Below are 15,321 nucleotides of genomic sequence, written 5' to 3' on the forward strand. Positions count from 1 at the left end.
TAACTTATGCTGAACTGCATAGTTTTGGAAATGTTTACTGAACAGAACGTATATAAGCGCCACTTGCAACATTTCCTTTTTTCATTTTATGCACTCAGCGTGCGGTTCGGAGTTTCTTATCTAGCTGTCTTACCCGGTCGATGAGTAATGATCATTTGCTCGCCACATATCTGGCTCGGTGACATGTATTCGTCTGACAAAATTCTGTGTCGTGTGTTTGAATTGTGGAATTTTGTATAATTACTGGTGTTATATGTCAGCGTTAAGAAGGACTCGATAGAAATGGTGAATATAGATACGATACAAAAGAATTATCCGCTGCACTGGCTCGTATGGAATAACAACTATGTAGAACTCGAGGATGAGTTATCTTCGAAGCTGGTTCGTACGAAAAAATTGTCATCCGATTATTAAACCGCGTTCGAAGATATCGTCAGTAGCATCTGTAATTAAGCAGATGCATTAATGAAGAGAAGAGTCTTGGAAATTTGTCGATTGCTATTTTTTTTTCCTTACTAACCGAATATGATAAATGACATTTCCCTTATGTCTCGTTTCTCTGTCCATGTATTGGATAATAACAGTGATAAAGTAGAAATTAATTTGCACATGCACTGTGTGATTCTGAAAAATAATAGGAAAGTATGTTTTTCGAATGTTATTTTATGACAAATGCTAACAAACTAATGTATGCAAATTTAGTAATGCCCCCTTGTATTGGTATACAAGGATATCTAAAAAAATCTCAGAATTGATGAATTTATTTTAATCTATTAAAATCAATTACATCCTATTGATTTGAATACATTATTTGGTATGCTGTCAAGAGAGCTTTATGAGTGAAGCCTCATGTATGTGGGAAACCATAAATGTTCACTGACTTCTAACTTTCGATATTATACTTTGAATATATCACCGATCGATTTGATATAGTATAATAATTGTATCACAAATTATTAACCTTGTCAATCCTTCTTTTAATATTACAAATAATAAAATATTATACAATGAAATTTTATCAGATCTACTCAAAAAAAAAATGTTCATAATTATTTTAAGAATATACATGTAAGTTAATAGAAACATAAGAATCATAATTAACAAAGAATCATTTTCATCTAGCATGACATTGAGAAGCATGATAATAGGGGAAGAACACCACTGATGTTAGCTGTAACTTTGGGTAATATTAGTTGCGTTGGAGTGTTATTGCAACATGAAGCTAATGTCAACACAGAAAATACACAAGGATGGAGTGGTAATAATCTCATTTGCTACATTTTTCAAATTTCTATAAAAATATGTACATAATTTGTAATTTTTTTTTTATAGTGGTCCATGAAGCAGTTGGCACAGGAAATCCTGAGCTATTGCAGATGGTGCTAGCACGTAGAGATTATCAAAGATATTGCAATCGGGTAGCCGGTATTCCAGAATTACTTCATAAACTTAAACAAGTGGGTTCGTTAGAACAATCCAGAAAGCATAGTGATATTTTGCAGAATGTAAACCAAAATCAAATATTTTCAGGCTCCTGATTTTTACGTAGAAATGAAATGGGAATTTACTAGTTGGGGTAATTAGAAAAACACATAATTCTATCATTTTCTTTAAGTACAGGCATAAAACTAATATTTTGCTTATCGTTAGTTCCTCTTGCCTCTAGAATGTGTCCTAGTGACACTTATAAAGTATACAAACAAGGCAGTAACGTGAGAATCGATACAACATTATTGGGATTTGATCATGCCAATTGGCAACGTGGAAATCGCAGTTATGTTTTCAAAGGACAAAGTAAATATTTTTGAGATCATTATTTTGCATGAACATTAATATTCGTATAGTTTATTTCAATATTCAGGTTTTTTTCCGTGTTTTTTTTTCATTTATATTAATAGTAGAATCATTTATTTGTTCTTTAATTGTGTATATTAAATGCAAGCTGCATCAAATGTACCTGTGGCAATTAGATGCGAACGGAGTTATGTGTTCAGTATGGTGGGACAAGAGTCAGGTGACAGAATTACTTTTACAATTAATGTGGTGTACAGGACTTTAGGGAATATACACTTCTACAAAGTAAAAACAAATTTATTCAATAGATTCGTTACGTAGATATTTACTTTTCTATTCTATTTATGATTATTTTCTTTCGATTTTTATTATTTTTTAAAAGTTTATGTAATACACAAAAGCTTGCAATGGGTAAGCATATGTGTCATTTAGTTATAGTCGTTATAATAATATTTATATTGCTGTATAATTATATAAATAACTGCTTCTAATATGTAATTTATTCATATCTTCGTACAAGTAAGTACTTAAATATACATATATATTTAAATATAAAATATTTGAAAACATGTTATTATTAGACTTTATGCAATTAGTAGTAGTTATCCATAAAATTAATTAGTTTGAGTATTACATTGTAGAACAATATGTAAGTTCTATTTCAGTAATTGTTTCATAAAAAATTATTTTAATATAAAAATAGAATTTTTATTTATACAGACGATGGAGCAACGATGATGGAAGTAGATCACGAAACACGGAAAGTATACGTCGAGCATATGAAACTCATAGATGTGGATAATATACAACTAATGGATCCTTCTGAAGAAGGTGTATTAGCTCGCCTTACAAATCCTATAGTTACTACATATATAGATACGGATAAGATTAGTTTTGAACGGTAATTATACTTTCCATTTTACCGTTAGAATCTCACGTAAATATTTTTTTTTACCAACGTTTTTAATGTTTAAATAGAAATAAAGCTGGTTTATGGGGTTGGCGATCTGATAAAAGTGAGGTAGTAAACGGACACGAGTGTAAGGTTTTTAGTGCAAGTAATGTAGAATTAATAACGAAAACCCGATTAGATCACTTGTCCGAACCTGACAAAATAAGGGCTCGCGCTCCTCGTACGCCTCTACAATCATTTCTTGGCATAGCAGAACAACAACAAGAGAACTGCATCAGTGCAACTACTAGCGTAACTTTCTTTTCTTAAATATTTTATGACGAACTACGGGATAACTTCGGAATTATATTTAATAATATATTTGCTTTAGGAAGAATATAACAATGTTGGAAATCCGTCTAACATTACTGCTGAAGAATATTTTGATCCGGATGTTGATTTAAACGGAAGAGATATAGGTAGACCAAAGGAAGTAAATACAAAAATTCAGAAATTTAAGGTATTTTATGCTGAAATTATATTTTTTTACGAGAATGTAATCTTAATCAATATTGGATCAAATGTAATTAGATATCAAATGAACTTACAGGCAACTTTGTGGCTAAGTGAAGAATATCCATTAAGTCTTCAAGAACAAATTATGCCAATTGTTGATCTTATGGCAATATCCAGTTCGCATTTTGCAAAATTAAAGGATTTTATTCAAATGCAATTGCCAGCTGGATTTCCTGTTAAAATTGGTAAATATTGTAGTCTTTCGGAATAAAAAATGCATTTGATATACTAATGTTTGATAAACGTGTAGTTATGTTTTGTTATTTTAGAAATACCTCTGTTCCATATATTAAACGCGAGAATAACGTTTGGAAATATTTTTGGCATGGATCAAGAAGTACCGCATGTAGGTCATTTAGAAGAAACTAATAGAATGACCTGTTTAGTTGATGACACTTGCTTTGAAGCACCAATGGGATATGTCAAATTGGGTAAGCATTACTTATATAATGTACATCATGTATAAAAGCTCAAGGTTCGAGCCTAAAGAACTTTAATGAAATCTAGTTTAACGCTACTATTATATATATTTTTTACAGGTGCTGAAGTTCGAACACAATTCAGTATTGAGGAAGAAGATGACCTGTTACAGTTTGCTATTCAACAGAGTTTACTAGAAGCTGGAAGCGAACGCGACGAGGTATGCATATGCTTAAGCTTCCAACTTAATTAATTTAGACAAATTCTAACATGTTATTTAATTTGAATTATTAAGGTCGATATATGGGAAGCTTTAAGGTCTCAAAAACCATCACGACCAACGACACCCAACATGACAACGGAAGAGGAAAGGCAACTACAAAGGTACGAAAATACAACACTCATAGGAATGTCGTTTCGGATACCTTGCTTTTATTTTAAAGGTTCTAAAAAATTTATTTTGCATGTGTTCTTGCTCAACAATTCATATTCAGGAAGGTGGGTGAAGGATACCTCTAACAAATGTTGGTTCACGATAATCATTCAAAGCGAATTCCAAAAAGTATTTTGTTAGACCATTGATAAATATTTAGAACGTTCGTGTAACAATGTATACAAATTCTTGCGCTAAACGCGAGAAACCGAACGATGTGTTAGAAGTGAAATAGTTTTTCAATTTGTTTAGAAGTCCCATTTTTCGTATATTTTAGCAGCCTGAAACTTTTGTACGCGCCGACGTACATAGAATAACAATGCTAGGCAATATTTTTATTGTGCAACATTTTTATCAGAAATGGGAATTTTGCCCACCTCTGATCTCAATGAACAAACGATAAATTTTTGATTTTTTGTTTAATGCAGAGCTATTCAGGCAAGCCTGGCGCTGTATCAGGAGAGTACTGTTGCATGTGCGAGTGGTCAAAGTAATATGAATAAAGCTAGTGACGTAGAAGATCCCGACGCGCTCGAAGATACGACGGAACAATTAAGATTAGCATTAAGATTGTCGGAGCAACAACAATTGGAAGAAGAGCAGCGCCGATTGCTGGAAGAAGAAACGTTTCGGCAAGTGTTGGAGCTGTCTCTGACAGACAAGTGAACTTTAAAAAAATGTGCAATAGTCATAAATGAAACTTGATCAAGCTATACTTCCACGATCACGAGAAATCTTCCGGCCGCGCAATATCGAGACTGTCAAACAAGAAATCATTTCCTACGATCCGTAAAGTAAAACTGTTGTTTGCAACAGACATTTGTTATGGTATATAGTTACAGCGTACAGGTCAAATGGTGAAAATCATATAGCATTAACTATGAAAGTAAATGATTTTAACTTATGTTATTTATTTCTTAGCTACATTTTATATGGAGGAAATATGTAGTAGTATGAAGATTGTGGTACATAACACTCAGAAGTCTTGAAAATTACAATATAGCTCTGGCAAAAAGTTGGAACATTTTTCTTTGGCTCAAATTATGTTTGAGGTCGAACAATTACCCAATCAAATACGGATAAAATCTTCTTGTTGAAAGTACGTACTGTAAGTTACGACTGTCAATATTTAAAATAAAAAGCTTGTAATTCTCAAGCCTTCAACAATTATTCGTTTTGTCCTCTCTCCTAGCATTAGATTTTCTTCGAAATTTCTAGCATCAATCGTCTAATTATATTTAATGAATTACTGTTTTCATTAACATTCTGTGTAACAATATGCTGAAAACTGCCTCTCTTAGTGTTTGGGCAATTAAAACTATTCCAAGTTCCTTTTTATACCCGTGATAAAATAATTGTAAGTAGCGTTCCAATTTATTAAGAGTAGTAGTAATATAATAAAAGTTTGTTATTTATTCTTTATAGTTTATTCATTCTAGATAAATAATTTCGTTGAAGTTATTTTATTATTCAAACAAATTATGTACGGAATAAGAAACCATTAATTAACCTGTTGTTATCATACAGCAATTTGTATCGAAATACAAATATAATTTTACTACATATCACTGTCCTTCAATAATTTCTATGGAAAGAAAAACGAATTATTGCTTGTCACGCGATTCCTTTTATATAAACTCATAAAATATAGTTGCTATATATTAATTGTACTGTAATAAAAAGGTATATTTCTACAAGTAGTATACAACAGGTATAATTAAGTGTATAAAATAAAACGTATGTAGAAAAATCTGAAAAAAAAAAAATGTTATATATGCTGATCGAGCACAGATTTTGTTAATGAATAGCCGACAGTATCAATACTGCCATAGATCGGCTATTCAAATTCTGATTGTGCCCTAAAACAGAAATAATAATGTTTTTATAATAAAGTGCATTCTGCAGCATAAAATTTAATCTGAAAAATATTTTTACAGAATTCCAATTAATAATTAGATATAATCCCGTCAACATCTTTGATACAAACCTCTTAAATATAGTATTTAATATATTTGCACTCTGTACAAAACGTTGTTCATTCTTATGCGCTTGCTGATGCCATTTTTTACGTACAATATTCCAATGTATTCTATGTTCTCTTAACAGTGTTTCTCGCGTCTTCAAAGATTGTCCGTCCTAGAATATATTATCCATAATGCATACAGATTTATTACGATAGTTAATGATCGTACTTTCGCGTTAAGAGGATAAAACATGTGAATTTATCCGGGTAAATATCTTACATAATCTAAATTTAATTCTTCCTTTTCTCTAGATGTTGGCGAAGGTATACGATTTCTAGGCATAGCTTCTTCGCAAGGTAACGGAGGCGGCAGATAATAAACGTCGCGAACATCTCCGTTTGTGTCCAATATATTATTACTTACATTAACTTCGTTTACTATTTCGGGACTTGGGCTGCGCACTCTAAACGCAAATACAAAATGTAAATTGCGTTGTTTCTGTATAAATCTGTATAAATATTCTACGAATAATATTCTTAAAATGATGTTAATGTTAACATAAATACATATGAAAATGTAATAGCATTAATAAGATAATTAAGACTGTTATGTACGAGCAAGCATCAAAATGAATGAATAACATTTAGATATTTGTAATTTTCCATTGTTTTGCATTTCTCACTTTGGAACAAGATTAGGATTCCTTGGTTGATTAGCCATCCAAGCCCTACATATAGGATAAAGCGGCGTGTCTTCTTGAAACTGTGCTAAATCAACACTCCGATCGAATAGTTTCATTACATAAGTATGATGAAATGCTGTATCCAATTGCACTTGTCTGCGACGTCTTACTTTTCGTGGCTGTTGATTACCCATTGATTTTGTTTTAAACATATGGTCACTAGAATAGTAGACCCATTAGTTTATGTAAAAGAAAAATATCTGTACATATTTCAGTGATATTACATTCTTTTCATTTGATGTTTATAATCTTGCGATGAATTTTCTTCGCTCGAATCTGCCGATGATCCTGTATCACTATGTTGCAACAGCTCTCTAAGTGCTCCTTTTAAACGATCTCTTGCAATAAGTACATCACTATCTCCTATAGCAAAATTCATTTCAAGTTTATAACATTCGTATTGCCAATAACAAAGAATGCAGCTATTTTGAAGATTAATGTAATTCAATAAATTATTATACCAAAAACTGTAATACAATAATGAATTAATAATTACTGCTAAAATTGGTAGATATAAATAAAATATTTTCTATTACCCAATTCATCTTTTATTTCCACTTTCACCCGTCCAGGAAGAGGAGCAGGTGTTGGTTGAATATTTCTTTTCTTTCCCATCTAAGTTGCAACAAAAGTTAATTAATATATTGATTGTATGTTACAAGTAACTGCAATGCTTTTTAGTAATTATAGTATAACAATAATTTATCATAAACATACCTTTGTAAATATTCTATTTCATCCACATATGACACTATAATTTATAAATAAAATAATTTCACGAATTACTCGAAGATATTGTTACGAAGAAAAAATAGGAAAAGTTAATGCATATATTTATTTTTTCACAACTTTTGTATTGTCGAAGATTCGAATGTGTTAGGTTAAGTGATAAAATATAACTTGATTCAACAACATGCGATGCTTTGAAAATAATGCAAAGTAATTTTGTATTATAATTTTGCCTTAGTTTCAATTCTTTTGAATAAAAGTTACTGTCATGCTATTTAAACAGTAAAATGATCATTCGGAAAAATTACAAGTAAAACAACTTCGAGTAACTTCGTACATTGAATCACGTTGAATGTCACACGTTGATCCTTTTCAAAGATCACCACAATTCATTACCGGATCGTCCGATTTCTGGAGGTTCTCGTTAGTACGTTTTGACTTTTTCAATTTTTTTTTAAATGATTTTCATTGCGTTTTCTTTATGTTACGTATAAAATTCGACCAGTGATATTTTTACAAATTTTGTAGTGCTAAAGATTGATACAAGCTGCTATTGTTTGGTCAATACAAGCATTTGAAACCAAAATTTTAGGTCGGATACGAACTTTGTGTATTGTAGATACATAAAATATTGATAAGATGCAACAAATATCGAATATAAAAGTACTTTTGATTTTAAGCATAAGTATAATGGTTTCTTTTGCACATAACTGTTTTCTACATAACAGAGATTACAGATGTAAATTAGGAACAAAAACACCATACAGATTTATAGCTAACTATAATGATTCTCCATTCGAGTATACAGGTATGTAGATTATTTGATTATTACCTGTGCAACAAATTAATTTATACTAATGTTATTTTTAGGTTGTGTGCCAAAGAAGATATGGTTAATTTTAAGGCATGGTACAAGATTTCCTAGCATGAAGTATATATCATCCATGACTGAAAAACTGCCAAATTTACAACAAATCATTTTAGATAATTATCAAAAAAATAAAACAAGTCTTATGGCTGATGATGCAGTTTTATTGGCAGATTGGAAGATTACCTTCACCAAGGACAATATCATGAAACTAGCAGAAGAAGGTGAAAATGAGATGATTGATTTAGGGGAAAGATATCAATCTAGGTTCCCTACTCTTATGCCAGATGATTACAATAATGAGACTTATAGGGTAAAGAAGAATAGAATCTTTATTCCCAATGTATACTTCTACTATATGTATTAAATATTAATATTAAATTTTAGTTCAAATATACTGCTACACAGCGTACCAAAGAAAGTGCCAGAAACTTTGCCACTGGTTTATTTGGCAGATACAGTAGTCACAAAGTTTGGTATCCAGAAGCAGAAGATAAGGATCCTGTGTTAAGAGTAATTTTCAACCACCTACTTTAATCAATAATTGATTTTCCATTACTTAATGATTTTATTTTAAGTTTCTAGTTTTACAAACGTTGTCATCGTTGGTTAGTTGAGGTGCACCAAAATCAAAGTGCACAAATAGAGAGAGAGAGATTTTTGAAGAGTGAAATTTTTACCAAGATGTTGCAAGATGTCTCAAAACATATTGGTCATCGGATTGATTATGGTAAGGTATATAAATCTAACTTAATTTAATTTAATTCATGAAGTACTTGAGACAAAAGTGTATTTCAGAAACTGCATACTTGATGCATATGATATGTGGGTTTGAAACAGCATGGCAGCCAAGCACAGAGTCACCTTGGTGTAGAATGTTTTCATTAAATGATTTTAAGGTGAATTTTATGCTTAAACTTTTATCATTGTAATAGTCACACACTTTCTTTGTGAAATTCTACCGACGATTTAACTGAATTCCAAATATAAATTTTTCAGGTTTTGGAGTATGCGGAGGATTTAAGAAAATATTGGATCGACGGATATGGTCACAAATTAACTTACGAACAAGCATGTTCTGCATTGAGAGATATGTTTACCTTTGTCGCGTAAGAATACATTTTTCTTTTAAAATTTATCCAAGTTAAAAAAGTTCATTTGAAGTCACAAACCCTCTGAATCGCAGATCGGCCGATGGGCCATTGGTATCAGCGTATTTCACCCATTCGGGCACCATTTTGAAATTGTTGGCTTTATTGGGCGTTGCAAAAGACGATCAACATTTAATGCACGATCTCTTTTCTCTGTATGGAGATGATAGAGCATGGAAGACCGGTATTATCGATACGTTCGCATCTAATATCGCGTTTGTTTTATACAAGTAAGTATTAATTATTATTTTGTACATAAAAGATAATTATGCTTTTTTATATTCCCGACGCGTGTATCTTTTGTTTCAGCTGTTCAAGCGGTCCAAGTATTCTTTCCATGCATCAAGAAAGACCACTCTATCTACCAGGGTGTCCTTTAAATGTACCATGCCCATTGTCCATTATGAAGGCACTGTATCCTGACCACGAAGTAGAGTGTCAGTTCGATGCAATGTGTAACATAGAAGAAAACACATAATTTTGTAAATTATATTAATACTCAACTGTTTTTACATTATTTTAAAGAAATTTCTAAATAAATTATTTCATATTCTTAACAGTTTTGAGTCATTGAATTGTATTAATAACATTTATACCTCCCGTATATTAGCGTTGAACACTTTTGGGAAACCCATTAGTACGACACGAATTTATGGGAACGACCTAACAGATTCGCGTCTTTTTTGGTTGCATCATCGGCTCGGAAGCGTCCCGTATATGATTGGGAAAAGTTTTTTCATTATCGGGGCCATTCCACGTGAAATCGATCACACTTTCAATCTATACGATTGAAATCTACTTGCGTTTCGTACAAGGAGAATGAATTCGCGACCGAGTCGGTGTACCACCGATTGAAATACTGATGATGGCCGCGTCAAGCAACCACCGAACGTATATACGGTCTCATCCCATTATCCAGGGATGCTGTTCCACCCCGTGAGGGTTGGGATCCATGGAAATTGGGGGCGCGGCTTTAATAATACCGAACGGTCGAGAAAACGCGAGGTAACGACAAAAAAAAGAACGCCGGGGAAGTTCAGCTTCCTCTTAAGGAGAATGGTTTTACCCTCTGCCTCGCAAGCTGTCCGTTACCTTCGGATTGGCTTCCACCTTTTTACGAGGATAAACGGTCCGACGACGGAGAACCCGACGATTTTCCGTAAATCGATCATGGCTCGCAGCTCGTCGATGTAATATAGAGCAACGCAGGGCGAAACTTTTTCCACGGGAATCGTTCGATCCACGCTTGCCACGGGATCGATCTCGTGTTCCTTTTCTCAAGCGGGATCCATCGAGGGTACGGGCCGGGATTAGTTCGCGGGTTTACCAAACGGGTTTCAAGGGTGAACGGATGTCGAAGCTGGATTTCTATTTCGAAAAGGTCTTTCACCTCGCGGCGTTCGAACGATGAAAACTTTTTGCCTCCCACTTACTCGGGATGGAACTCTTCTTAGCGCGGTGTCGAGACACGATCGCATTCTTCGAAGAAACACTACTGTTACGAACGCGATCCGGACTGATATACATCGAACATACACGACAACATTTACCGTGCCACGCACGCTGACATAAATCTGGCAGTCGTAGAAATCTATGGACAAAAGTGGAGCCACTTACATGCGCGTTAAATACAATTTATGGAAGGTATGGGAATATAAATGCGCGACGTATCATAAATTTCAGTCTCGGTGGTTGAGGAAGAGGCGGAGGCGTAGGCAGAGGAGGAGAGGGACGAAGACCAGCGAAAGGGAGGTGAAAACCAGCTCTCCCTCAACTCCGAAGGTACTAACGATATTGTTCGGGGCATTCGCGGGCACGAAGTTCGTCCTCCTCGAATTCTCAAGAGGGAACAACAATTTATTTTATCGGAGCCACGGAAATACCCGAAGGACCAGTCGCAAATCACTGCCTCCGCGCGTTGCTTTACGATGGAATTTCTCTATCTCTTTCGCGCACTCGCGCGTCCTCGTTTTCCTCCGCTCTATACTCTTTTCGTATCCTCGTTCCTCTTTATCGGCTCCTGTTCCCCCTTGTTCGTCGTTTTTGCCCTTTCGACGCGGCTTTTCTTGCTAGTTTCGGAGCGGTATTAAAAATCGCGGTCGGATATTATGCCCGCTATTAATCGGTTCGTCACGCCGCGAAATTGGAGTAACGTGGAAATGGCTCCTTTCGTATTTCCTCCTCGCGGATATTGCGAATCGCGGTGACGCTCGTCAGCGTCGAACGCCTACAAATAGCGACGAACGTACCGCGGGATTAGGAATAGAATTGGTCGGTTCGTTCGAATAAAATAAGACAATTATTTCGACCAGTTGTCTTAAGAATAACCATCGAATAATTAACTGAATATCTTTACAAAAATTTACAAATATATTATAAGAATTGTTATTATTAATACGATGACTATCGAATGTTTCAAATCCCTCCATGGAAATCGTTTTGTGAAGGGAAGTGTCTGTCATCGAAGGCTGTGAAATACACAATGAAAAGGCTCCCGAGTGAAAAATGGTGATAGGTTTCGAATTTTCAATACATGGCACGTAAGGCCGTAGTCGGAATCTAAAAAGCAACAAGGGAGGGCGATATAAATATGAGACATACAAACGGGGAACGTCCAATATATCGACACTTGCCCCTGGTCCAGACGACCCCCTCGGGCGACCAAGAAAGATTGAAGCCACCTTCGGGTGTGCTCTTTCGAAAATTCAACTGCAAACGTGTGACTTTCTCGTTTTACCGGTAACCACCGGAGGGAACGTAACGCGGAAGGGTCTGCTGAGTCGTAAGTGGATTTCCTAGCCAGTCAAATCCACGGAAGGTTTTAACCGAAAATACGTACTCAAACTTGCAAGGATGAGGCGGCAACGAGAAGGTTTAAACGATCTCGTGATTCATCGAATCGGTCGCGAATTGAAGAATAATTTTAAAATTACCAGTGACCGGTTTTCGAAGCAACGAAACCATCGAATCGATCTGATAGGAAAATGAAGAGATCGTCGAGACTCGCGAAAGGGGAAGTTGGGCGTCGGGGGTTAATTCGAACTCGATATTCGCAGATTACGTTTCTCTTTCGAGGGACCTGATCGTCGCGGGATACTTATAAACTGGAAAAAACGTTGATTCGAGACACCGAGCACGCCGTTGGCCCGGTTAACGAAGTAGTCTCGCTCCCCCCGCGCGACGCATTCTGCACGGCCAGAGGTAAATTGAAATTGGACGCAGTGACGCGAATTATTATAATCCTGAGGCTGCTCGGCTGTCACCGGAAGCCCCGCAGCGTTTTTCCTGCCGTGCTCTCTCCTTGTGCGTCGCCGGGAGTATATAAAATTCAGATCTAACGTTTCCATCTGTTTGCGTGGATTCCTCCGGCTATCGTACCGTCATCGTCCGTGTAAAGTAAACGTACCAAGCAGTTGACCACGTACCCAGGTGGTTGACGCTTTCGGTGGTTAAATTTTCCATAATAAGTTTTTACGTATTATTTTACCAAGGCTTTTTCGAAGCTCGAGTCTTCGTTTCGTCGCGCCAGGTCTTGCAATAGTTTATTAATCCAGATTTGTTCGAACAAATCGCGCGAGCCACCGTGCTTCAAAAACAGAGACTCTGTCGGCGACCGAGTACGTTGAATAATTCTTCGTTTCAAACGCAGCAACAGCCATCCGGCTATCGATTTTTCACGGGAACCTTGTAATGCTTCAACGTCGGGTTCAGAAGCGGTTTAGTCCTTCGGTGTAAATGTTCCCATTAGGCCGCGGCAGGCAAACGACGAAAGGAGGAAATCCTGCAACGATAAACTACCGGCAGGATGAACTGGCTCGCTCGCGCGTGCTGCAGTTTAATGTTCGACGCTGCTAAACTGCATGTACTAAAGCATGACACGCGTTTCACATTAGCAACGTTCCTCGAAAAGTTTCCGGTTTCGATTTTTGCATAACGATAATAACTACAGTGACCGAAGAAACAAACAAAATTAATGTGCTCGTTAGTTTCATCGAGCAAACGATACATTTTCGACCCTTAAAAAATACTGATAAACCGATACGCATTTTTCTCGATTTAGATTTTATAACGCAATCCTTAAATAAATTAAACGCGGTGCCTCGCGATTCAGCCACTGCTATTACGTTCAATTATCCCCGAGCCAGCCACATTTAAGCATGGCAACACGTGTTCGTCGTCAAAACGCAGCGCAGTTTCCACGATTTCCACGCGATTCTCGTGGCAGCAATCACTTTAATGATCACGCGCCGCTCCATTAACGAAGCGTCCCCCGAAGGGCTAGGCTTTCTGAACGAACGAACGTCGTCGACGGCGGCCGTGACACGTCGTATCGAGCCCTTTTGAACGCGCAAAACCCTCTCTATAAACTTCATCACCCCGTCCGGGGCTGTTATGAACGCCCAGCGAGAACGGGGGTCGATGGTTTCCGTCGGGCGACATTTTCCACGGAACAACGCACCCATTCACCCGATCGAAGGTCTCCAACTTTGCCAATGGGAACGCAAAGAAGGCAACAATTCGAGCATAATTACTCGATACAATGTCATAGATTTGCTTGGGATTAATGACGCAAATTTAATCCTCTCGCGCATAATTTTTCTTTCAATCGGTTGAACCACCCTTGATAAAAAGTTGAACGTCGAAAGCGACTCAATATGAAATTCAATTTTGCTGGTCAAATATAACCAGGTGTCCACTATGCGCGATAGTGTCGCGCGTCCCATAGTCGGAGGGTTTTAATTAATAGTTATAAAGTACCTTTATCAATGGTTACGGTATACCAACTTGGTTCATAAAAGAGTGATTAAACCGTACCCTTTGGCGTTCGCCACGTTCTACAGATATTTTCCCTTCAAACTTCTGTCACGATACCAGGAGTCGTCGAGACGTAATTCTGTATAGAAGTCTGTCCGAGTAATCTCGCCGACCACGTTATTTCATCAACGGAGAACAGGCTACGCTCCAGCTGAAACGCAACTTAATTATACATTCGGCGTACTTTCATCGGCGTACCTGCATCTTCGCGTAATCCCGTTTCTAATTAAACGAACTTCTTTTCTCTTTTCGTTACGCAATTCTTCTCTCGGGCATACTTTTTTTCCACCTTACGAGTTTCCGTTCCGCGGGCGGAGCCTTCGTCGACGGGTCTGAACGAGATAATTACGTAGAATCTCCGAATAGGAGGAACATCTTGTTCCCATAACGACATCGAGACGTCTGACAGACGCGAACGTTTCGAACTGCAAACTTCTCGGAAGAGTTGGCGCCTCGACAATGGCACGAGTACGACTATTGTTCGGGACATTTGCCGCGATATCGGTTTTTCGTTAAAGAGTCTGTCTAGTTAGGAGATAAAAAAAAAATTTACCCTTTCCTTTCTACCTTCGCTCGAAGCGTCAAGTTTTAAAAACATTATTCGACTTATATATTCGTGATCCTATTGCTTTACAAATTGTACAGAGTCGGAACATACTCCGGTATGCTGAAAGTAGAAATATCGAGCAATAGTCGGACACGAAATCCCACGAATATTAAAAATTATTTTTTTCAAAAACAAAATACGAAAAGAGCCGTCCCATAAAAATTTCTTTATTAATAACGCCGAGCTTTTCGATAAAAATTACTTCCCTCGCGAGTTTGCGTTGTTATTGAAATCAAACGTTTCGTTAAAAGCATTCCTTTCGTTATTGACATTGTTCTATCTTCTGTATCGCGTTACTGAAAATTTCTCTTCTCGATGGAATGTTTTGTC

General features: G+C 36.2%; 3 protein-coding genes across 5 annotated transcripts; 2 read left to right on the plus strand and 1 right to left on the minus strand.

The window, feature by feature from the left end:
• The first annotated feature begins 111 nt into the window (after window positions 1-111).
• LOC122398581 (ankyrin repeat domain-containing protein 13D) lies at window positions 112-4,783 on the plus strand. Of its 2 annotated transcripts, XM_043398607.1 has the most exons (14): window positions 112-381; window positions 1,123-1,258; window positions 1,333-1,457; window positions 1,531-1,576; window positions 1,651-1,794; window positions 1,943-2,014; window positions 2,515-2,695; window positions 2,773-2,998; window positions 3,078-3,206; window positions 3,297-3,447; window positions 3,532-3,693; window positions 3,802-3,902; window positions 3,978-4,066; window positions 4,544-4,783. In XM_043398607.1, the coding sequence occupies exons 1-14, from the start codon at window positions 283-285 to the stop codon at window positions 4,779-4,781; spliced, it is 1,899 nt and encodes a 632-aa protein (XP_043254542.1). In that variant the 5' UTR covers window positions 112-282; the 3' UTR covers window positions 4,782-4,783. The 2 variants fall into 2 exon arrangements, with proteins under 2 accessions (XP_043254542.1, XP_043254543.1); XM_043398608.1 differs by lacking the exon at window positions 1,943-2,014.
• Window positions 4,784-5,574: 791 nt separating this feature from the next.
• LOC122398583 (protein lin-37 homolog) lies at window positions 5,575-7,933 on the minus strand. 2 transcript variants are annotated; one of them, XM_043398612.1, is made up of 7 exons: window positions 7,539-7,675; window positions 7,358-7,436; window positions 7,046-7,184; window positions 6,762-6,980; window positions 6,359-6,542; window positions 6,103-6,251; window positions 5,575-5,974 (listed from the first exon to the last, which is right to left on the minus strand). In XM_043398612.1, exons 2-7 carry the CDS (start codon window positions 7,434-7,436, stop codon window positions 5,953-5,955), a joined length of 792 nt encoding a protein of 263 aa, XP_043254547.1. In that variant the 5' UTR covers window positions 7,539-7,675; the 3' UTR covers window positions 5,575-5,952. The 2 variants fall into 2 exon arrangements, with proteins under 2 accessions (XP_043254547.1, XP_043254545.1); XM_043398610.1 differs by adding an exon at window positions 7,888-7,933 and having other exon boundaries at window positions 5,913-6,251; window positions 7,539-7,572.
• On the plus strand, window positions 7,847-10,047 carry LOC122398582 (multiple inositol polyphosphate phosphatase 1). Its single transcript, XM_043398609.1, has 9 exons — window positions 7,847-7,977; window positions 8,079-8,358; window positions 8,421-8,731; window positions 8,806-8,931; window positions 9,004-9,148; window positions 9,217-9,317; window positions 9,418-9,527; window positions 9,605-9,799; window positions 9,879-10,047. The coding sequence occupies exons 2-9, from the start codon at window positions 8,190-8,192 to the stop codon at window positions 10,045-10,047; spliced, it is 1,326 nt and encodes a 441-aa protein (XP_043254544.1). The 5' UTR covers window positions 7,847-7,977; window positions 8,079-8,189.
• Window positions 10,048-15,321: the final 5,274 nt, after the last annotated feature.

The sequence above is a fragment of the Colletes gigas genome, unplaced genomic scaffold (genome assembly GCF_013123115.1).
Source record: "Colletes gigas isolate AHSC1104 unplaced genomic scaffold, ASM1312311v1 Colletes_gigas_Sc00011, whole genome shotgun sequence".
Lineage (NCBI taxonomy): Eukaryota > Metazoa > Arthropoda > Insecta > Hymenoptera > Colletidae > Colletes > Colletes gigas.